Source organism: Microtus oregoni, unplaced genomic scaffold (genome assembly GCF_018167655.1).
Source record: "Microtus oregoni isolate MIOR12 unplaced genomic scaffold, Mior012 000013F_ref0000133, whole genome shotgun sequence".
NCBI lineage: Eukaryota > Metazoa > Chordata > Mammalia > Rodentia > Cricetidae > Microtus > Microtus oregoni.
Window position 1 is genome coordinate 17,308,292 of NW_024543072.1, and position 24,244 is coordinate 17,332,535.

The window sequence follows — 24,244 nt, forward strand, 5'->3', positions numbered from 1 at the left end:
TCCACCCATGTGACACTTCTACCAGGCTATGGCTTCCCCAATCTTGCCCTTCTCTGCCTCCAGAACAGTAGTTCTCAACCCTCCTAAAAACACTGCTACCCTTTAATACAACTCCTCACGTAATGGTGATCCCCAACTATAAACTTATTTTCACTGCTATTTGTTGATACCTGTAATTTTCTACTGTTATAAATCGTGTTCTCCAAAGGTCTTTGGCAACCCCTGTCAAAGGGCTGTTGAGCCCCCAGAGATCACAACCCATGTAAGTTGAGAGCTGTTGCTCTAGAACCATGTGCCAAATCAACTTCTACTGGTTAGAGGTGACCCAGCTGGAGGTGATCTGAACGAGCGGCACAGATGGACTACGACCCTCCCATTTGCTCATCACCTGGCAACCAAATTCCACTCTTTGTGTCTGCCTGTTGACTACTCTAGTTACTGAGTGGGGCCATCCAGTCAGTATCTACCCTGAAGTGGAATCCGACTGTTATTTTTGTATCTGGGTTATTTTACTTAATATAATGTTCGAAAGGTTCATCCACACTGCAGCATGTGTCCTAGAGTGACCAAGGCTCTCCTGACATGTATATGGCACATATCCTTATCCATGGATGATCACAGGTTGTTTCTACCTTTTGGCTACGGTGATTAAGGTTGTGCACACTGGAGAACAGACATCTGACATTCTGATTTCAGTTCTCCTGAGTATATATCCAGAAGTGGGGTTGCTGGAGCACATGGTGATTTCATTGTTAACCTGAAGTAACATCAGACTGCAATCATGGATCATAACGTGTTTCCATGACAACAATGTACAAGGTCACAGATTTCTGCACATCCACATCAACATTTATTTTCTGCTTAAAAAAAAAAAAGAAAAGGAAGGAAAAGAAAAGGAAACACATCACACCTTAGTGAGTGTGAGGTAGTATCATACTGTGGTTTTGATTTGTGTTTCCCTGGGTTGAACTGAGACTCTAAACTAGAAACAGGCCTAGCACAAGTAGAAAAGTTTGTGTGTGGGGAGCGGGGGAAGGGATAAAACAGTACTAGCGTTCTCAACCAAAGTCGTAGGCTGGCTAAAAGCTACTTTCTGCATCACCCTGTGTAAAGAACTTCATGAAGCCCAATTCTCTGCTTGCAGAGAGCAGCATCCACTTCTTACCAAGTGGAGGATGGGCTCTGGGAACCCCAGTCAGAAAAAAGCAAACTGACAAAAATCACTGGAGTGCTACAAAGATCTATCCCGACGGCTCAGTACAGCTACTCTGTCCTATGACCTCAACCTGGTCACAGAAACATCAGCCTGCCATCTATCCCGACGGCTCAGTACAGCTACTCTGTCCTATGACCTCAAACTGGTCACAGAAACATCAGCCTGCCATCTATCCCGACGGCTCAGTACAGCTACTCTGTCCTATGACCTCAACCTGGTCACAGAAACATCAGCCTGCCATCTATCCCGATGGCTCAGTACAGCTACTCTGTCCCATACCTCAACCTGGTCATAGAAACATCAGCCTGCCATCTGCACACTCAAGCTGGCCTACTGAGCAATCTTCCCCACCACAACAAAGCGAACACAAATAAATGCTCCATGTGGAAAATGATCCAGGTTTTGATTCAAAGAAATCCAAGAGAGGGTGGGGATGAAGACGAAACAAAACCAGCTGTAAGAAGTTCATTTCTGAAGCTGGATGATGGAAGCACCAAGCTTGTTACATTTCTCTACTTTCTCCATCTAAAAAAGAAAACTCAGAAGCCATGTGGACTTAGCATGCCATTTTCTACTTTTTCTGAAACCTCGTAAGGGAGACACAACAGGCAGCTGAGATCAACTCTCAATGATAACACCAGGCTTTTCAAGGTCACTAGGTTTAGGAGGGAGGCCAGACTGTGTCCAGGTGTCCACAGTAGGCTGGCTTAATTTCCTCACTGAACTGGGAGCTTCCCAGGTCTCTGTGAGTTTCAGTACTTGGGCCTCCCTCTATGTTGCTGCATCCTGCCCAGGGTAAGTGAATCCCTGCCAGGAACACAGGGGACGGTGGCCAACACCAAGGGGCCCAGCCTCCCGCTTCCACTCCCATCCATGAGGACATTTTCTCACTATTCCTGTTTGTTCCCTACTCTTCTGCCCCAGTGCACGCTAACAAAAATGATTAACTCTCGACCACAGACACTAACTGCCAAGTCTGCACAAATCCTTAAAATACTACTACATACTTCAACCCAGCAGGCTTGCCACAGTTCTGGACTCACTGAACTCCACTGTTGGTGTCTGCTGCTGCTGGTGCAGTGTTCCCTGGATCTGTTACAAAGATCTGAAGGACAGAGGCGACCAGGGACTGGGCCTTGACAATGAGGGTATTGTGCCACCTGCAGCAATTGGGATGAGTCAAAGGTCAAGTCAAAAGCCAAGCAGGCAAGGCCAGGGCACTTGTTTGGGAAAAGAGGGAGCACAGGCCCTCCATACAGAGAGCGAAATGCAGTCTAAGAAACCCTGCAATACCCGGGAAGAATGGAGTGCAGGCCTCTGTGCCTAGTAACTGTAGCGCGCGTAACTGTCTAGCTCGTCAACTCCTCGCCTCTTTTGCTTCCTGGCCATGAGGAGAGCAATTTGGTGCCACACACTCTACATCACTGCCATCTGACACCACAACCAGAGACTAAAATCATCAGTCCAGGCGATCATGGAACCTCTTAAAATGTGTGCCCCAAATCAACGTGTCTCTTTTTAAGTTCGCCACACCTGGTATTTTGTCAGAGCGGAAGGAAGCAAGCACACACACTGATATCCAGTACCGCCCTACATCGGGAACCAAGCTGAAGTTGTTGGTGGAAGACTGTCTGAGCACAGGAAAGTCTGAGTTGGACGGCCATACTACTGCAGTCCACACTATTTCTCTGGGACAAAAAATCCTAAGTACACAGATAAATCGCCAGGACATGACATCATAAGGTCGAAGTTGAAAAGGCAGGAATTAGAGGGTGCATCTCCAGAACGTCACTGGCCAGTCAGGGAACACCTCAAGCTCTCCACACATACCTCGCCGAAGTTCCACCTCAGAACATGGCTCAAATGGCCTTCTCCCTCCCTCTGTAGCCACTCTGAAGCCGGGTCACACCACCCAACACAAACAAAACCTTCTAAGAGTTAAAGAAACAGAAAGCCAGGGATGGTAGCATATGATCATAATCCTAGCTAATCAGAACGCTGAGGCAAGGGGATCATAAGTTCAAAGTCACCCTTGGCAACTGTCTTAAACAGGGTCTCTATTGCTGTAATGAAACACCATGATCAAATGTGACTTGGGGAGAAAAAGATTTCTTTTACCTTGAAGATTGCAGTCTGTCACTGAGGGAAGTCTGGGCAGAAACTCAAACAGTCGGGAACCTGGAGACGGAACTGAAGCGAGAGCTATAGAGAAATGCTGCCTACTGGAGCCTCGCTTCTCGTGGCTTTTCCCGCTTACTTTCTTACAGCACCCAGGACCACCAGCCAAAGGTGGCACCACCTATAATGGACTGGGCCAAACCACGACAGATTTGCCACCTACAGGCAAATCTGATGGAGGCACTTTGCTCAACTGACAGTTGCTCTTCCCAAATGATTCAAGCTTGTATCAAACATTAAATTAGCCAGGACAACAATTAAGATTATCTGAAAATAAAAACTAAAGGGGGCTGGGGTGTAGCTTAGTGGTAGAGTGCTTGCTTAACGTGCACTTGGCCCTGGGCTCAAATCCCAGCACTGCAAAAGAAGAAAGAGGTAAATAACAACTCAACACCCTTGAGACCAATGCAGCCTGAGCTTCCTATGGCCTGTCCTGGCCTGTGTCACCTTACTCCAGCCTCACGGCTACCTGCTGTCTTTTGCTCAGCTCACCTCTTCCTCCACACAGGCAGCCAGACAGCCTTTGCAACTACTATTCTGACTGGGTCTTTCCTCTTCAAACCGACTGGGCTGCCTCTTCATTAATACTCGGGTCTCGGTCCCTGAGGTTACTTTCTGCACCCTTGGCTCAGCGTACTCTGCCAAACACATACACAACAGCAAGGAGCTGTCCTGCCTACCCTCCGATGCTCTTATACCACTCTTAGGAAATCACTTTTTGTCCCTCCTCAACTATCCCCTCCCAGGATACAACAGAGAGCCTGGCCCACAAAGTACTTGGCTGTTCGTGTCTTGCCAAGGCATTGTTGGGTTAGGAAGATAGCATCGTCACTCCAAGACTGTGTCCAAAGGCTTCCTGAATCCTCCAGACCCAGGGCAGGGGGTAGGGTGGGTGGTGGTGGTGGTGGTTGGAGCCCTTAGTCTGACTTTTAGTCACCTTGGTGCACCCATGACATTACTCCTGGCTGGTTCTAAGAAGACAGGGACCATGGAACCTGCCCACATCTTCCCAAGGCCTCCCTGGAGTCTGGTCATCAGAAGTACAGGGAGAATCAGGACTCGGTGATGAAGGTTCCAACCAAGAGACCATGGCGGTGCCCCAGGACTTACCCAGAAGACGATGTTGTAGCTGAAGAGCAGGTACTTGTACCAGCAGCTGACCTCGGCATTCGAGTATCTATAATAGTGCATCTTCTGAGAGGCGGGACCTGCGGGGACAGCGACTGATGAGGCACAATCAGCTTTACACCTGCTCCCCAAGCGCAAAGGCCACAGCTCCCATTCAACTTCCAGAAACCTCCACTGCTCTCTCATGTCCACTTGGTCATCTAAACACAAATGCCAATTAGAGGCTAGACAACAACCAGGTTAAGTCAGATTCCATTTAAAAACAAAAACAAATGGAAAAATCTGAAGAAAAAAAAAGGATGAGAACTTTGAAGTGTCTTCAAAGTATCAGAAACTCTGGAAACTTCTCAACCATTTACTGCATCATCTTCTCAGCCATGCATTGATTATTCCACTCCACACCAAGGACAGTGGAGTTCAGAAAGGTCATGTGACCATCCCAAGACAAGGGGATAAACACAGTGGCTCGCACTGTACTCCCAGCCTTTGGGAGACTGAGACATGAGGGCTGCTGTGAGTATCAGGCCAACTTAGGCTACACAGTGTGACCTCACCTATAAAAATAAATCCATAGATAGGAGGGTAAGGACGGAGCCCGGAATCTGTACCACAGAAAGCAGCTTACACTGTCCATATTATTTTATCCACCATAGCCAAGGAGGAAATGAAGACTTGGATCACAGGAGGCACAGTGGGAAGAAAGCTGAAAGATGGGCAGGCTTGTGCAGGATCCAACCATGTTCATTTGTCTGCTGTCTGAGACAAGTTCCCATTCTCAGTGTGTGGAGAAGTGAGAAGGCCCAGTCTGGGTAGAGGCCACTGAGGCCCACAGAAGCCAGCATTCACCATCACTCCATCCTCCTTCCTACCGCCTACGCTATCCTCCATGACCATAGCTTTGCCCTCCTGGCCAAAGGCAAACAATCCGGACTATACTGTCCCTGTAGGAGCACTCTTGGAGCTGTGAACAATGTATGTTGATTCTTATCTGTCTGCTCAAAACACTCACAAAGCCAGGCCGCCAGTGTTACTTCCATTTATCCACCACCTCCAGAAGAAAGCATGGATGAACGGTGGGACAGGAAAGTTGAAAGCGGGGGGCAGGATCTGAGGCACCAGACTGTAAGGGGGTACCACCATCTCCGCACACACAACACCACCCCACATGTACATGCAGACAGGCACACAGCAGCCTGACATCTACCCCATCATCACCCCGCTACCAGGACACTTCTGTGACACCGCCCGCTAAGGATGAGTGGGGACACACTCTGCCGAGTGCTGCAGACACACGCGCCACAGAACCACACAAGCAACAACACGGGGAAGCTCAAACTCCTTCAGAAAAGAAAGAGTTCAGAAAAAGGCACAGGCACCAATCGTCACAGCATGGCCTGACCAATCAAGTTCCTGCCTCATGGAGGCCTCGGGGACCTCAACTGAAACAGGTAATATATGACCAGTCCCTGGTGCTACCATGAGGGAGGGCTTCACCTGACATCATCGGAGTCCACCTCACATTTTACAGGCTCCAGCCCCCTCACCATCTGTGTAGATTTGGTTGGGCTCTGAATGTGTATTAAGCTTTTTGGGTGACTAGGCCATGAGGCCAGATGCACGCCTGGTGGAGCAGCTATTACACACCAGAGGGAGTCTCTGTGGGAGCCTGGGAAGACAGAAGAGCCCGGCTGTGTGGGTGCAGCAGCTTGGCTGGCTGTAACAGGTGCTGCAGACCCCTAACCAGAGAGGACGTTCTTCAACACAAGCGTTGTCTGTTTCACTTGAGGACATTTGTACGGAAGGAAAGATCATTAGAGACAACTGGATGGTCCTCTGTAGGAGTTAAAAATTCAGCCTAGAGTTCATTAACTCTAACCCACTTAGCTACTGAAATGTGCTGTTCAGACAGCAAAATGTCCCAAGTGCTAGGAACTCCATCCCTTAGAGACAAGACTGTCCTGTCCTCAGCGCACCAAAGGCACCCCTTCTTCCAGGGCTCATGGAGAAGCCGGGGGAAACAGGCCACACAAGCATCCAGATGTTCACAACTCCTAGATGGCACTCCTTGGCCACCATGGCCCAGTGAGGATAAGAACGCTAAGCCCCCTCCATCTTCTCACCAGAAACACTGTCTGCTTGGCCTGGCAATATTGACCACCGTGTGTCCCAGCTCCAGGTCTCCATGATTATCCCATGATGACCATCATAATACAAATCCCAGGTCTCTTTCAGTTCTAGCCAGTTCATCATGGATAACACAGACCCACACAGAAAACCACCCCATGGGGAAATAGTATTCTGAGTGCAGTACGTTCTCCCTATACAGGGTGATGTCTTCACCCCACAAGCCCCACGACCAAACAGGAAGCAACTCTGTCTGCACAAACCAGAAGCTGGGGTCCAAACCCTCATCAAAGAACTGCAAGTCAAGACCTAATTAACCCCCCCCCCCCCCCACCGCCAAGTGCAGTGACTTCCCAACACTTGGCACCTCACTAGGAGCAAGTCTGGCCTGCAGGGGCCACACACTCCCTAACTGTCCAGGGCACAAGGTATCACACCCATACAGCATGCCCCGCCTGCTACTTACAAACCAAGAACATGCATGAGCATCATTTCACTTCCTTTGAAATGACAACTCAGACCCTGGGGTGGAGTGGCCTCCTGATGGTACTGATTTCCCCATCCCCAACTCACAGAAAGGGAAACCATTTCAACGGCAATAAAAAACCCTACTTTCCAGCTTTCTGCCATGAGTCTCAGGAAGGGAAAAATGGTGGTGGCCTTGGGCTCTCCTTTGGGGTCCTGTTGTCTCCTGCTGGCCAGAAACCCAAAGATGTATTTTACAGCTTACAATGTAGAACGACAGGAACACTTCTTTTTCAGCCTGGTCTAAACTTGTCCTCTACAACAGGGCACAATGGTCTTCAGCAAAGCAAAGAATCAGCAACTCAAAACTTCAGGGGCAGAAAAAGGACCGAGCACTCATGAGCCAGGTGCCCATACTCTTCCCACACTCACGGCTGTGAGGACATTAGAAACTAGACCTGACCCCAAATGACTCCAAAGTGTCCAGGGTCCCTGACATCTCACCTCATGGGCAGAACACAGAGTGAAGGCAGACCTTAGCCAAGTCTCTGTAACTGGAGGTTTCTCGTCCCACCTGGTCCCATAGCCACTTTGAAAATAACTACTCTGAGGCTTATTATTAATTACAAACTGTTTGGCCTATTAGCTCAGGTTTATTATTGACTAACTCTTACAACTTAAATTAAACCATTTCTATTATTCTATATTCTGCCCCAAGGCTTGTGGCTTGTTACCTCACATCTTGTTTCTCCAGTGGGTGTTGGCATTTCCCTGACTCCCCCTTCTTTCTCCCTGTCTCTCTACTTGGATTTCCCATCTGGCTCCATTCTGCCTGGCTATTGGCTAAATCAGCTTCTTTATTAACCAATGGCAATAAAACATATTCACACATACAGAGGGGCATACCACATCAAGTACTAACCCTGTACAGTTGACACCAATACTCTTTACCTTAACACGCATGCACACACACACACACATACACAGATGGACAAATGGACAGACAGAGACTGGCTAATTCTGGCTTCCTAAAAGGCAATAAATTATTCAGATACTAGCAGACCTAGCAGAGAAGAATTTAAAAGCTACTCTATATGCATCCAAAACAATGATCAGACCTCGACCATGAACTCCAAGAACTCACAGATATAAAATAAAGCATCTTCTTGGTAACAGGAAAGGTGGAATTACCTTACAGTGGTGAGCAAGCTGGTTAAAAATCTGAGGGGGATTAAATAGGCAAAATCAATCTAAATAGTTAAAGGACACACTACACCTGCAAGCGTGCGCGCACACACACTCTGGAGAGCAGGATGTTCAGATCCATCTCCCCCTTAATCATCTTTTCTTGTGAGGCATCCAGAAGGTGGGGTGTAGGAAAGTGTGAGTCTGTGGCAAATTTCCACATGATTAAATCCCATTAAAATAATAAAAGAAACATAAGTCACGAAAGCTCTCTGGAGGTGCAGCACTGATAGCAGGTAAATGTTTGTGACATGACTCCAGCTCACAGTCAACAGTGGCTATGGATGGTGTGCAGAATGAAAAGGGCAGCGTACTTTATAGACACGAACATCCCTACCACTGAAAATAAAATCTACAGACTATCCAGGGGCACTAGCTCCTACTTTCAAATTTAAGAGAATGCCACCACTTCTAGAGGTAAGAATGTCTGCGTACTGCAGGCAGCAGATGGATGTTACCCTCAGAAAAGTCAACAAACAGTCATAGAAATTAGATCTGGTCACATCCTAATCCAATAAACTCATGACTAAGAATTGCCTCATGAAATAAGCCAGCAGAAGAAAATGAACTAAGTATGAAAATGCACTAAGTATGAAACATGAACATCGTGGTTTGTAATTACGGAACAACTTGTAGGCCTGTGGGGAAAGGCCAAATGGAAAAGCAGAGCACGCGAGGGGGTTGCATGGCGTGGGTCTATGAATGATTTTCCACAACGTTTCCACCATCACACTTGCCATTTTCATCTTGGCATTATAAACACTGACGGAGGCCACTGTGGGGGAGTGGAGTGGGGAGCCCATAGTCATCATTAGCAGGGCTCCTTGATCTGACTATCATATTAATGCTGCAGCAATCTTCCCCACTGACTTCCCTTAATTTAAAAAATTAGAACCTGTTCAACTATAAAATATTTCCAATTCAGAAGAATGAAAGTGAACTGACAGACCAGTAGACCATAGCTTTTCAACTGGCATGATTTGACCTGGAATGTCTCCTGCAGGCCCCTGGAGGACAGCAGCAGTCGAGAAGGTTGTGGGCCTTAGGAGGCAGGCCTGGCTGGTAAGAGTAGGTCATTACGGATTGGTATTTGAAGATTACAATCCCACCTAGCTTCCTTGTCTGTATATGCTCCTACTACCAGAAAGTTTCATAATACCTTCCTTGCTATGATTGACTGCACCTCCCTGAACTGTGAGTCAAAATAAACCCAGAAAATTAATTAAATTGCTTAGGTATTTTGGTCACTGACATGAGAACAAATGTACCAATTCTTTGATTATGGTCCACTGTGATGGCATTTCAGGGACTAGAGATGTAGGGGCAGCATGTCCCTAGCATACATGACCCTAGGCTCAATCTCCAGTACTGCTATGATGGATGGATGGATGGATGGATGCAGTGTGCGTACTTGCATGTACAATTTCTTGAAATTTTGCTCCTTATCACATGGTATGCATTCCTTATTCCCTGTCGTTTTGAATGTTTAATCTTATTTATATACAATGTAAGAATCAACTGTCACAAAATATGAGAACCCAACAATCCTGTTGAGAAAAATGGTGGACCCCAGCCTTGCCCCTGGGTTCCGGCCTTTCCCACTTAGATTGCATTAACTTCTAGCTGACTATGTCAGCTAATCTTACGTCAACTTGACATACAAACTAGAGTTATCTGGGGTTTTTTTTGTTTTATTTAAATTTTTATTTATTTATTTATTATGTATACAATATTTTTTCTGTGTGTATGCCTGAAGGCCAGAAGAGAGCACCAGACCTCATTACAGATGGTTGTGAGCCACCATGTGGTTGCTGGGAACTGAACTCAGGACCTTTGAAAGAACAGGCAATGCTCTTAACCGCTGAGCCATCTCTCCAGCCCCCAAACTAGAGTTATCTGAAAGGAGGAACCTTAATTGACAAAATGCATCAGTGAGACCCGGCTGTAAAGTGTCTTCTTAATTAGTATTGATGGGGGAGGGCCAAGCCCACTATATGTGGTTTCATCACTCAGCTGGTGGTCCTGGGTGCTATATGGAGCAGGCTGAGGAAGAAATGCAGGAGCAAGCTAGTAAGAAGCACTCCTCCATGGCCTCTGCATCAGCTCCTGCCTCCAGGCTCCTGTCCTGGCTTTCTTCAATGATGAACACTGCTATTGAAGTGTAAGTCAAATACGCCCTCTCCTCCCCAACTTACTTTTTGGGTCGTGGTGTTTCGTGGTAGCAACAGAGACCCTAAGACAATTGACTCTCATCTTTTACATCTGAGTACCTCTTGGAATGACTCTATATGCTTCCATTAGTGCTACCTGGCTCTTACTTTAGAGCATTACTTGTTCAGGCCCCACTCTGGAAGATGATGATTTAACTCTATTCCCTACCAACCCCATCTTTCCCTAAGCCACTCCCTCACGCTTGTTCTATCTCCATCTAATTATAGTGACACTGTAGAGCTGACTGCGATCATTTTCAGAGTTGGTATTATGATGAGCATGTGAGCTAGCAGAATGAGCCACACAAACCGGGACTGTTTTCCTTTTCGGGTATTTTTTTTTCTCCCTCTAGAATGATTATTTTTGTTGACTTGGCATCTTATGAATTTATCAACAACCTCAAATTCAAATGAGAGCTGCTGAAATCTGCTCTCAGTAAGTTCTTATGCATCGGATGTTCTATTCCTATCCTCAGAGCAGAGTTTTCCAAGGTACTGGACAGATGAACACACAATTCCCTTTGGGTACTGCCCCCAGGAGGTCCTGCCTATACTTAGTGTTGTGAGAAATCCTGAGATTCTAGATAGGGTACAGGGTTACCTTTAAGTAGGAAGTCTAGGCTGGGAGTCAGTTTCATACAGAAAGTGAAGTTGCCCTTTCTCCATTGTCTATATTCTAAGCCTAAATCTATTTGATCCCAAATCTTTGTTCTTCAAGTTCTTTCTGTAAACTTATGGGGTTGTCTACACATATACTGAGACTTTGACACTGGTCTACCTCATGCAGGCGATTCCACGTGAAAAGGAGCTTCCAACACGAAGACAATTTCTTTTCCACAAAGTGTCTCCTTCCACGAGGCCACCGCCCTCTGCAGCTCTTTTTAGTGGACATGGGAACCTGGGCTAACACTTCAGACACCTTACATTTTCCGCCCTATTACCCACCACCCACCTCTGAGCTCTAGCTCCCGAAGACCACTTTAATGTTACCTCCTACTGCTTCTTAATAGTTCTATGATATTTTTGCTCAGCTCTTGTTTTTCAATTACTTTTTGCATTTTAAATGTGCCTTTAAAGCTATAATCTTGTTCTTATTTCACACTATTGCATTTCTCTTCCTCCAAACGAAACATCTGAACAGCCTTCCTCAAAAATAGTTCTTTCTAAATAAGCTGTTTCTCTCAAGATTTTTTTATTGCTGTCACTCATGGTAGGTACTTTCCATATGTCCAGTAATATTTAATTAAGAACAAATACAATGTGTCCTTTAGCAGGAAGATTTCTATCTAGGATGATCTGGCTGAGCCATTTGCTAAATCCATGTTGCAAACATTTTTGGGTTTAGAAATGTTGGTCTGTTTGCTTTTTGCTTTTATTTAGTGAGGTTTCCCCAACCAAGCCACCAGTGTTCTAGAGAACAACTCGGCTGGAGAGTTGAAACAGTGTGGTCTCAACATGAACCCCCAAGAATCCCTGAGTCTCCTAGGCTCAGGTCTGCCTACTGTAAAATAATTTCCAAAATTCTACTATTATGGGAGGGGGAGACAGAGCAGTATCATGGAGGACAGGAGTCTAGGATAAAACATCCACCGTGCTCATGTTTACTGACTCACCCCACCCTCCTCTTCCCTCTTAAATAAAGCACTATCTGAGGATTCTATACAAGTGCCCTTCTCTTTCTCCTGCCAGAATAACCCGGTGTCATCAATTCTTACGCCAGATCACTCAATTACTTACTCATAATTTACATTTTTCTTCCTATTACCACTCACTGATGCCCAAACTGGCACACTGATTCCTTTATTAAATTCCCCTTAATTTACACGATATTTTACGAGAAAGTAAAGTTAGATGTGTCTGCTCGATTCACATGTTCACCCATTACACTCTGAGGAAGGAGTTTTGGGTGCCGCTTTTTATCTAGTGAGGTAAAAAAAAAAAATCAGGAATCATACTCTACTATGAAGAGCAACAGAAACTCTGTAACTACAATTACTAATCAACTGGTCTTAACACGGAAAGAATGTGAGGGTACAACACACAGTTGTCTCTGGACACCTGTAGGGATGGTATGGAAGCCAAAACCCAGGCAGGTCCCTTCAAAAGAATGTAGGGCCAGCCAGATGGCTCAGCAGGTAAAGGCACCTGCCGCCAAGCCTGATGACAGAGTTCTATCTCTGGAATCCCCACGGTGGAAGGAGAGAACTGCCTCAAACAGTCACAGACAGACAGATATAAATAGACAGACATACATACACATATACAAACGTGCACAGGAAGTATGTGGTTTTAAAGAGGTATTCTTCACCGTGCAGCTTATGTATATCTTCTCAAAATTTAAATCATCTAATGCACTATAAATACTAAGTAAATTGTTGCTTGCTATATTGTTGAAGGAATGATGTTCAGGCAAGATATCTGTGCAGACAGATATACCCTTTTCCTTGAGTATTTTTATTCTGCGGTTGGTTGAATCCATAGATTCAGAACCTGTGGGTATGCAGGACGGTCTGTAATTACATAAGCCCTAAAAAGCAAAGCTCTTTCCCGGCCGAAGGCAAAAGCAGAATGCACAGGCACCAAGCATAAACGGTTCTGTTTTACTCTTGCTGGTTGAGGGAGGCACGTGTGACCAGAGAAGGTAGGAGTTACGCATGTGCACAGCCCCAGCTGACAGTCAACAAGGAGACAGGGATCTCTGTCCCAAAGCAGCAAGGAGAAGATTTTGCTACAGATCGTTAAAGCAAAAATCTGGGGTAAAGTTCACTGTCTCCTCCTCTCATTCCAGATCTGCTGGCAGTTCTTAACCTCTGGGACTCAGAGTTAGCTGTCTAAAGCACGCGGTTTGGTGTTTGGTGGTGCCACACCCAAAGGAGTCAAGTCCTCGCTCACCCAACAGACAAGGGAGGTCAGCCTCCTTCAGGCATTCCTAGGGCCTCCATTCTCAGCAGCTGTCAACTCTCTCCTCATTCTTACTTGCCACCTTTGGACCGTGTGCAGTTTAACACCAGGCACTGACACCATGGATCAGATAACAGCACCAGGAACTCAACTTTGCCAGAAATGCAGATCTCAGTCCCCCTCAACTCAATCAGTACTTTAGTAAGACTAAAGATGAGAGGCCCTGATAGCAACAGCTCTCTCTGCTGCACGTGACAAATCACGACAGAGGAGAGTAAGAGAGACAGACAGGCAGGAAGATGTGGCCAAGAGAAAAGGAAGCCAGAGGACAGTAAACAAAGGGAAACAGTGTTGGGAAGGCGTGGCTACAAGTGTTCTTGCCCTACCTTGCAGAACCTGACTAACCATAGAGCAGCAGCTGCCTCGCCAGTTTAGGGCAAGCTGTGCTGTGTGTTCACCACCCTCCTGTAAGGTAGCTCCAAACTTCAGGGCCTCTCTCTATTCCTGTCTTGTCCTTCAAGCCTGATTCCTAAGCCTCAGGCAAAAAAGTAGGCCAAGGTCCACCTCACTTCGGTCCCTAAGTCAGTACACACCCAGGCTCTGAGATAGCTGTTCCTGTTCCTCTCCTTTCCTCCAGGGGACTGCAGTTTAGCTCTTCCTCCTCCACACTAAGTCCTGAAGGTCTCCTGCAGCAGCCAGCAGCCGTGGGCATCCGCTCCTCTCCCACTCGCCCTGTTTGTTCTGAACCCCCAACCTATCTCAGTGCCTTCACTACCCACTCACAGACTGCAACTGCCCACCCCCTTCACACACAGTTAGTGATCCCTGACATCTCTCCTCCCTCTCATTCTCCAGAGCACGTCATTAACCAAGAATCTACCTTTTCACAAGGCTTCCAAGGCTCCTACGCACTGATGCCAGGCCCTTCCCAAAGGAGGCCCAGCACTCTCGGGCCCTGGATGTTCCCACTAAGAGGCTTTAGAGCTAACAGGGTGGTAGGAACATTCATTCACAAACTCACAGGGAGGACCCGGAGAGCAGGCTAGGGAGAGGTAAATGCGAGTGGGTACAGAAGGGGCAAGAGTTCTAGAAGAGAAGCATGTGATAACATGCCCAAAGAGCTGCTCACTGCCCACAGGAATCTCACAAAGCAACCATTTTAGGCCTTAGCCCAAGGCACTGCCACCCTATAAGCAAAAGAAGGGGCTTAGTTCTCTGACTCACGAGTCAGACCCGAGAGTCAGACATGTCTATGGCCTCTGGTGACCCAGTCCCTAGCTATCTAACACCCCATACCCACGGCCTACAGCCACTAACTAGGATCAAAAAGCAGGATACCCTGGGAAGATACTATAAAGCTTTAGAGGAAGCCGCTTCCTTTATTATAAGAACTACCCTAAAGGATGGTTGTGCAGGAGGAGATAAAGGTCCCAAGTCTGTGGGACCTCGCCACCATAGCCTGAAAATCTAGCCAGCCAGTTCTGAACCCCGCCAGGCTTTCCAGTGGGCATAGTGTTCTGTGTGCCTGGCTTCCTGTTAAACCACTGAAAATAACAAATTAAACACAGAGTTTCTACCAACAACTCACAACCCCAAACCGGCTGAGTGTCTGGAACATCAACAGGCCTCCTGGTTAACTCAGAGAGTCAGCTTTTGTCTGCTTTGGTGCCAGCGGTTGCTGCATAGGGAGAGGTGCTAAAGGAGGGTGTGTATGCGTCAGGGAAGGGGCACTACGGGGTGTGAAATGGAGGTCACCTAATTGAGTGATTTTTAGATTTATTCTTTTTATGATTTTTTTAAAGCTACAGGAGCCTTTGTTCAAAAAAGCTCTGACCCAGAAACCCTGCATGGTGGCAAGCAGAGTGGGTCACTTTTCTCTGCAGTTAGCTGGCTCCATGGGGTGCCCACTGGAAAGAAAATGTTGAGCTTGGTTCAGCTGAATCCACACACACAACATGCAGATTAGTCCAGATGTTTCCAGAGGTTCCTTCAATAAAGACTAGGATAGATCTGGAAAGCCACTTATTAAAAAAAGAAAAAAAAAGATAAACAAAAGAGAAAAGAGCTCCTTACAGGAAAATGCCAAAGGAAAAATGGAGGGCATTGTGAAGTTAGATTATCGCCATTCAGGAACCGTGACTGGAATAACCCATCCTGTCAGGATTCCTACATTTTCAAATGTAGGTCTCCAAGCACCTCCCCAAGGGCACTGACTAATTACATAGGGCAGCCTAGTAACTTAGATGTGGAGAAACCAGCTGACAGCACACTGCTGCTCACAGCACCAGCAATGAGTCAAACTGAGTCAAACGCACCTGGCACCTCGTGTGGGTCCCCAGCAGAGGCGCCCGGGCCACACTGCTTCTGTAGGAAGTGTTCCTGAGGAAGGTGCATGACCTGACTCTAATTGTGCAGAAACATCAACCGAACACAAATTACAAGTGGTTCCGAAAAATAAGGGGCCTCAAGTCAAAACACAGTCTGTATCTTTTTCTCTTAAAAAAGGAGGAAGAGGGAGGTGGGGAGGGGGGAGGGGAAGCAGCAGCAGACAAAACATTAAGGCAACGAGTCTGCAGGCCAAGCAGAGGTTTTCAGAATGATTCATGCCACAGCTCATACAACTGCAATCAAAGCTTTGGTGCAGCATCTGCAGGCCCAGGTGCGGCAGGCCCAGACGCCCACAACAGCCATGGTCTACCTCCCTGGGTTACAGGTTCACTTCCCAGCCGGTCAATAGTGGCCACCCCTTTCATCCCAGCACTTGAGAGGCAGAGGCTGGTGGACCTCTGGGAGTCTGAGGCCAGCCTGGTTTACAGAGCAAGTTCCAGGCCAGCCAGAGCTATATACAGAGCAATCCTGTAGTTCATTTCCCATAGCATTTTCCCCTCTGCCATCAAAGGCAAAACCATCCACCCACATGACGCGGGGTTGACACTGTCACAGTGCTGTACACCTCATAATCTAAAAATGTTAAGGCCTGACAGAATATCTACTCTGGTCAGTTACACACAATGTGGAGAATCTGGGCCAACTCACAGCACTTGGGGGCAGCCAATAACAACTTAGAAGGCTAGTTGTATCCCCAGAACTCTGGAGACATAGACTAGGCCCTGTGCCAATTCAGATATTCTCCAGTGGGCCATACCACCAATGGTTTCCAGACCAGCAGGGCTGAAGACAGCCTGCTTGGTATCTCCCTGTTGCACAGGCTAGCTCAGCAAGTGACCCCTTTGTTGTGGGAGAGGACACTTCATGGCTTGCTTCTGCCTCATCAGGGCACAGTGCAAATAACTCCAATGCAGAGCTGGGCATGACACGGGGACTCAGATTCCAGCTCCTGAAGACAGCAAGCCAGCACAGGAAGGCAGAACGCGGACCAGAAAGTGTTCCCCAGAGTAGCTGGTTTAGGTGTCAGGTGGGTGAGGACACAAGTTCTACAGGCACACAGGCATGAGAGCAACAGTACTGACTCATACATACATGTGGACATGCAGCAACTAAGCTAGTAGCAAACCATCGATCCAGACGCACCCTCCAATGCATTTTATCAGCAGAGCTCCCTGTGAACCCCCAGCTATAGGCTGGGCACTGTGGACAGTACCAAGACAGAGCCACACGACCACCTTGGAAAGACCAACACTAGGGTGAGAGCCACTCCTGAACTCTACAGTTACTCCCGATGAAGAAAGAGCCAACTCTGGCAAAGAGGACTTTGCTCCAATAACGAGGTCTCTGCCGGTCAGTCCAGAGCTCTGTAGGTCAGTCCAGAGCTCTGTAGAGCTGCCAGAACTCGACCTGCATGCCTAATGGGGATATGAAATGTTCTCTTTTGTCTGGGCTGCTCCCACCCCCCAACCCCACCCTGCTTCTCTAACACAAGGAAACTACATGAGAGAATTCTGAATGACATATATTTACTCCTTGTCTCCATTTTCTTCTTGCCTAAAAGGCTGAACGATTATGGTTCTGAGATGCTTAAACCTTGGTGCATCCAAAACCGCATGGTATGTACAGTATACTATGTTTTGAGACATAACCCCACTATCCTCTCTCCAATACAGTATTCTAGAGAACTCCTCCAACCTTTCCCTGCTTTCTGAGAGAGTTGAGTTGAGTCACTCTGGGCCTTCCTCAAGCAAAGCAAAGCTACTTAGGGAAGCAACGAACAAGACTACTGACAAAACAAGTAACAAAGCCTTGCAGAAGCTCGGAGAAGTGAATCTTGCTGGGGAAAACTAAATAAAGATAAGTACTCTAGACTATCAAATGAAAAGAGGAATAAAGAAGAGCTCCTTGAAAAACTGGGACTCACGGGTGGGAAACTGTGAGCAGGGTTAGCAGAAGGGGTGGGAGGCGGCAGGCAGCAGGGGGGCAGGTGGGATAAATATGAAATCTTTCCCCAAAGTCCGAGACCAGAACCAGAAGCTAGCAAGTGGTCCAGAGCTTGGAAAACAACTTCAGCCAAGGAAGCAGGTCAGTGCCCTGCTCAGCCACTCTCCTGCAGCAGATGTGGACAAACACAGACACCCACAGTCACATATTTATGCAGAGAGTAAAAGGACCTTGAAACACTCAGTATTAAACAGGAGGTCTCCATCAAATCCCTCGCCTCAAGAAACCCCAAAGAAGAAGAGACAGAAAGAGTGTAAAAGCCAGAGGGGATGGAGGACACCAAGGAAAGAAAGCCCTCTAAATCATGTGACTAGTCCACACGTGACCCCTCAGAGACTGAGACAGCGTTCCCAGGGCCTGCGCAGGTCTGCATCAATGGAGGTAAAGCAAGATGTGGCCATGTGCCTAGCTAGCTCCCTAATCCAGAAGCGATCTCCAATGTATAACCACTTGCAAATGAAAATTTATTTCTTCCAAAGGGAGTCTCCCTGGAGAAACCCTACTCTTAAAGGTAGGCTGCACGCCCGGCAGTAGATGCTAACAGAAAACAAACTCAATGGCATTTTTGGAGGTTCCTTGTCTCACAATGTCGTATTAGGGCTTTTCCTTTAAAAAAAAAATATTATTATTCTTTTATTTGTCTCTTTACCCTACAAGTCCTTTGCATGTATTTTATGGCTTCCAGTTTAGTGTTTCTATGGGATTCCTGAGTGTGCAAATGGAGTGGGTCTCAGTTTCTTGTGTCTTCTCTTTGACTATCTATATCAGTTTTGTCCAATTCTGATGTGTTAGTTTTTGTTTATTTTATTACTATCCCTTTAAAAAATAAACAGAAAATATCGATTTGTAGTCGCTCACCTGAGCTATTTACTTGAACACCAATATATACCAAAGGATCTTCGTCCAGAATGTTTTGTGTTTCCCCCAAAATGCAAACCACACTTACAGCCTGATTCTGACTCTGTCCTCCAGCTGGTAAAAGCTGAGGAAGACAGATGGGGTGGGGTAAATGGTACCAGATGGTCCACGGAGGCTCCAATTACCCACTCAGCTCCCTGCCCCACAGATGACCTCACCAGCAGACTAAAGGGGCTCACTGGATCTCAGCTGCACCCCCAGACAACCAGCACACCTGCAACACACTGCACACCTGAGAAGGGGAGGACACAAAACCGGAGTTTCTGGCAGATTAAAAGTACACAACTTTACAGGAGACCAGAGGGTAGACAGCAAAACCACAAAACACTGGCGAGGTGTGAAAATAACAGGGCAGGCGTCAGGGTCAGCGCCTCTCAGACTTGAAAGTGCACACAGCGCCTGGGAATCTCTGAAAAGACAGCTCTGATTGGCTGATCTGAGGTCAACCTTCTCCTACAAGGCTCTGCATCTCAAAGGCTCCCAGATGATGCTGATGCTGCTCAAAAGGGAGGCTGAGCAGCCAGAAAAGGCAGGTCAAACAGAGGTGCCTGGAGGGCAAGTCACCATCAGGTGACAGCGTCCTCACTGCCTCACTGCGTATGAACTTGCAGGGATCTGCCCCACGCTTCCATTGTGGAATTAATTGGTATTTTAGTGTAGCCCACCTGATGATCATGGGATTTTTCTTTGTTTTTGTGGACTGAGAGAAGCTGGACAGACTCCAGAGCAGTGGTAAGCCCTCTTCCACTGAGCCGCACCCCAGCCCTCTCACAGCTGTGAGAGCTACTCTAAGCAAATGAGCAAAGCCTGCCTCCTGTGAGGCCTTTAAACTTCTTCCAGGGTGGGGGAGCCGTTATTTGGGGAGATACACGAGAAGGTCCAGTGACAATCTGTACCTGTCCTGTGCTCAAGGAAGGAGACAGCAGGACAGCAGATGGGACAGGGAGCAGCCAGGGTTGATTGGACACAAGGATCAAGCAGTGAGGCCGGGTGGTCAAAGGCAGATAAAGGGCCACAATCCCACCCTGAAAAGATCCCAAGGAAAGAACATTTTGCCTCTTCTTAATAAAATAGACACAAAATTTAAACACACACACACACAGAGTAAGAAGCTAAGAAGTTGTGGGGGGAGGGGAGGTTATATGAGGTGTATCCCTACATTTTCGGATTTAACTTTCCTGGTATGACCTCACTTTGGGGAGAGGTAAAACAAAGAAAGCTTTATTACTTCTCCCTGGATCCAACAAGAGAAGGACTAGACCAGTAGAGAGGAGGAACCACATCCATGTCCACTCAGGACCTCTCCAGGGAGTCACTGGCCCTGTGCTCTCAAGAGTCCCCACGACCAGGCAGGGTGGCAGTGCAGCTCTAATGGAGAATCACAGACACTCTTTAGGGCCATCAGCCTGGAACAGAGGGGAAGAAATGGCCTGGAGAGAAAAACCCTTTATTCAACATACCTATCTAAAGCCATTTTCTTCTACGAGATCCTAAAAGAACAAGGGGCCTTCAAGATAGTGACCCACTCTTTAGGAGTTAAGACTCACAAAACTAAAAAGGTCACAGCTAGAACCTTGCCCAGGTTTGTCTGAGCAACCCCTCCCTCCATTATCCAGTCAAAGGCCTACATTCGAGGAAGAGAAATGCCAATGGCCAGCAAGTGTACCTCCAGGACTCAAGCCCCTGCCTCCAATTCCTGTGCTTTAATCCTAAGCAACTTGGGGAGAAAAGGGTTTGTTCCATCTCACACTTCCATGCATTTGTCCACCACACAGGAAAGCTGGGGCAGGAACTGAAGCAGAGGCTTACTCTTTCTTACCAGCTTACCCTCACAGTTTGCTCAGGTTGCTTTCCAATACAGCCTAGAACCACCAGCCCAGGGACAGCACCACCCACAGGGGGCTGGACCCTTCCATGTCAATCACTAATCGAGAAAATGCCCCACAGACAGACTGACTTGCCTACAGACCACTTTGATAGAGGCATTTTTCTCAGCTGTGGTTCCTTCTACCACATGCCCTAACGTGTTAAGTTGATAAAACACTAGTCAGGACAACGGTGCAACCTGCACTGTGACCCTGTCTTCCAGAGATCACTTGGATACCTCCAAAATGGGGTCCATATTTTACACGTGTAACAGTGAACTCCAGCCCATTCTGATCTGAGTATGCTACATTTGCTGACATGAAGACAGTCTAACATGCAGGGTTTTTTGTGCGCGGAGAGGGGGGTGGCCCCTAATTTGAAAGACAGGCTCAATCTGAAGATAGTGACTTCTGAAAGAATCAGTTTTGTTTTTTTCTGGACAAAAAAAACCTACCCTACATTTCAAAGGGTAACAGCTCTGACAGCTCCTGGTGTGGCTTAGACAGGAGTCAGAAATGGCTGGGCAGATCCAGCTCCAGGGAGAAATCCCTGACCCTGCAGTGAGAGTCATCCTCCAAAGAGAATGCTCCTTATGACCAATAAAACTGGGAATGGGGGAAAAGGGAGACATTGAGAGTGACAGAGCAGGGACTGCTTCCCTTCGGTCGGAGAAAAATCATCACCACCATAAAACCAAAATAAACAATTCCTCCATTTCTCTGGCACCCAGGCACTGATAAGTAGGAGCTGTTCTGACAGGCCTTCAAAGGCAAGCTTACCATACTGTCAGGAGGTGCTTCTGCTTAGGACCAAGTGACCAGTTCCCACCCTTTCTCATGAGCATGCATGTGCACACACACACAGCAATGGCCGAAACCTAGTGAGCACCCCTGCCTTGGCTCTAAGATTCCCTATATGACCTGGTAAGAGGAAGACAGAACAAAGGGAATGCTTGGCCTCCCTGGGAGATAGAGGTACATCTAGGGAGCCACCAAGCCTTTGGCCCAGTAGGCAGACTTGCACCATGAAAGTTTCCACTGGTTCTGTGCCGGCCTTCAAGAGCTCAGAGATGGCTAAACAAAGGAGAAGAGCTGTGCTCGGCAGCGGCAGCGGGGGTGGTTGCTGGCTGGGTTGCTGGAAAGCAGGCTTTTCTGTAGCTGGGAGCTCAAGGAGGGATGAGGGACGCGATACAGGGTGAGCACAAAGGCAGACGGGGGCGCCCACAAGACTAACAGCAGCTGAGGCACGTGTCTGGCCCCCACCCAAGGGTGCAGCTGGGCATCGAGAGCTCTGTGGACATGCTTCCCAAGGTGGTGGGCAGGCAGCTGACGAGTCAGCCTGGGCATCCTGCTCCTTCCCAGCTGTTTTGATTACAACCCAAGGAGCACCAAGCAGATCACATGACAAGAAAGAAGAAAGGGATCTTCACACAGGTGCCCACAAAAGTCACAGGGAGAGAGAAGGCAGGGCTGGAATCTGAGAACTGTAGGCCCAGTGACTCAGGGCTGTCAGCAGACCTCCACTAAGCACAATGGCCTCCAGCGTCATTAACAATAGCAGCCCTGGCCCCTCCCTCTCCACCCCCCCACATATCCCCTCCCACACACAAATCCATGATGGAAGGCATCAGGAAACCAGGGCAGAGACCATGAATGGCTCCACTGTCATCACTAGGCCCGCCTCCTTAGCCTCACAGGTCAGGCCTAGCTGTCACCAGGCCACAATAGAAACCTCTGTGCTACAAAGGGCCAAAGCTTCCAACAACAGAGCCTCCAGCATTGATAGTTCTGGGCTCCTCATGGGAACTGTATGTGACTGCAGTGGTTAGGAGTCCTCTGTATGGGAGATTGGTAGGGGTACAGTTCATAAAACCACTAGGTCGGGGCATAAAATGGAGTCCCCCTAAGATCTCCCTGCTTCTTGTCTTGCACTGACCTTGTATGGGGCAGCCACAGCTACATGGGGAGACAGCTATGGTTGGCTATTTCAGGGGGACACAGGCTACAGGAAACAAGGAAACTGTCAGAAAACTTTAGGAAGCCTGTGCCCTCTCCTACAATCCTCTCTCACACCCCAACCCCTCCTCTCTCTACTCAGGAAGGACCTACTCAAAGCAGAAAACCCATCTACCATTTACCCGGAGGTCTTCATAGGGAGTTTTACACCAAGCCAGTCAGAGCCAGCTGCAAAGCAGGCAGGATACCAGGGCTCCCACAGCAGCGGAGGGAGGCCTGATCCTAGCATCAGCCCTTCTAGCTTGTCTGAGACAGACCAGTTCCAGCTTGCTTTCACACTACCCAGAGCGTAGGCAGCTCCAACTAAGTGCACTCTGTGAGAAGTGACCTCCCTGCACAGCTCACCTCACCAGCCTCCTCCTCAGACACCAGGGCACACTTGTGCATGCACAGGCCTAGTGGTTACAGCACAGCCAAGAGTTCTACATGTGCTCATGGAAAGAGCATGGTCTGAGCTGAGCAGCAAGGAGAAAAGGAAGGAAAGCAGCACACGCAGCCTCCTGCCAACTCTGCCCCTGACGGCAAAAATAGAAGATCCCCCTCAGCTTCACGCCTCAGAAACTTCCCTTCCTCTTGGAATCAAAGCAGCCATGTTTCTAACAATCCCCTCAATGCTTCAACTCCACAGCAGGCACCTCAGACCCACCTGTGTGTTCAAGGCACCTGACAACCGGGCCTCAATGTTCATCAAGGGGGCTGGAAGAGTGAGTCAGTCAAGGCTCACTCTGCAGCAAGATGACCTGCTGCTGCTAACAAGAATGGAGTACAGTCTTTTCATGTATGTGTGCTAAAACGGGACAATCCCAGGATAAACCTCAGGGAGCCTCAGTATGGACAGAGCAATGTAAGCTGCATGCCACTGTGGGAATAAGCAAGAGAGATAGAGAGAGGGGTGTGTGCATGGGGGTTGTCACAATTGACTTGGCTCTGAACATCTGATGGTGGAGGCTTTGGGCTTGGGGGGTGATGCAGCTGAAGAAGTCAGAAGTATGCATTTCTGTTATTTCTTCTGGGTTGTTTTATGATTAAAAAAGGTGAAACTCAATTCAATGTGTTTACCTAAGGTTTTGGCTAGAGGTACCATAACCAGGTGTACTTGCATATACCTATAATCCTAGTACTCAGAGTACTGAGGCAGGAGAACAATTTAAGAGTCAGCCTAGGCTATGTAGGAAGATTTTGTCTAAGAAAAAGAAAGAAACAAAGAGAGAGAGGAGCGAGGAGAGGGGGAGGGAAAATATTTCATGAATAGCTCTCTTTAGGCAGCATCTGGCATCTCCCTAAGACAAGATGCTGTGGGGGAGGGGAGGGAGAAGACACTAAGTTGGCCAGGGAGGGAGTACAGGCCTGGGAGCCCACTCCACTCCCTGCTTACTTCATTCACCCTAAGCCCACAAGCAGAAAGTTTTCCTATCGAAGAAAAGCAGATTTTGGCAGGAAGGAAACTAAGCTACCACACACCAACGGCCACCTATAGGATTCCAAGATCAAAGGTGTTTGTCTGTCTAACAGCGTCTGTCTGTCTGTCCCAGGGAGGCTGAAACCAAAGCATCCTGCAGATGCTTCTCCAGGGGCCTCCCCAGCAG

At 47.8% G+C, this 24,244-nt stretch overlaps 1 protein-coding gene across 1 annotated transcript in view; it reads right to left on the minus strand.

Moving 5' to 3' along the window:
* Positions 1-24,244, minus strand: part of Tspan14 (tetraspanin 14) — a 56,561-nt gene that overhangs the window by 24,850 nt on the left and 7,467 nt on the right. Inside the window, exon 2 of the mRNA XM_041663041.1 lies at positions 4,505-4,602. Coding sequence (XP_041518975.1) covers positions 4,505-4,585 — 81 coding nt within the window. The 5' untranslated portion in view covers positions 4,586-4,602. The remainder of the gene's footprint in view (positions 1-4,504; positions 4,603-24,244) is intronic.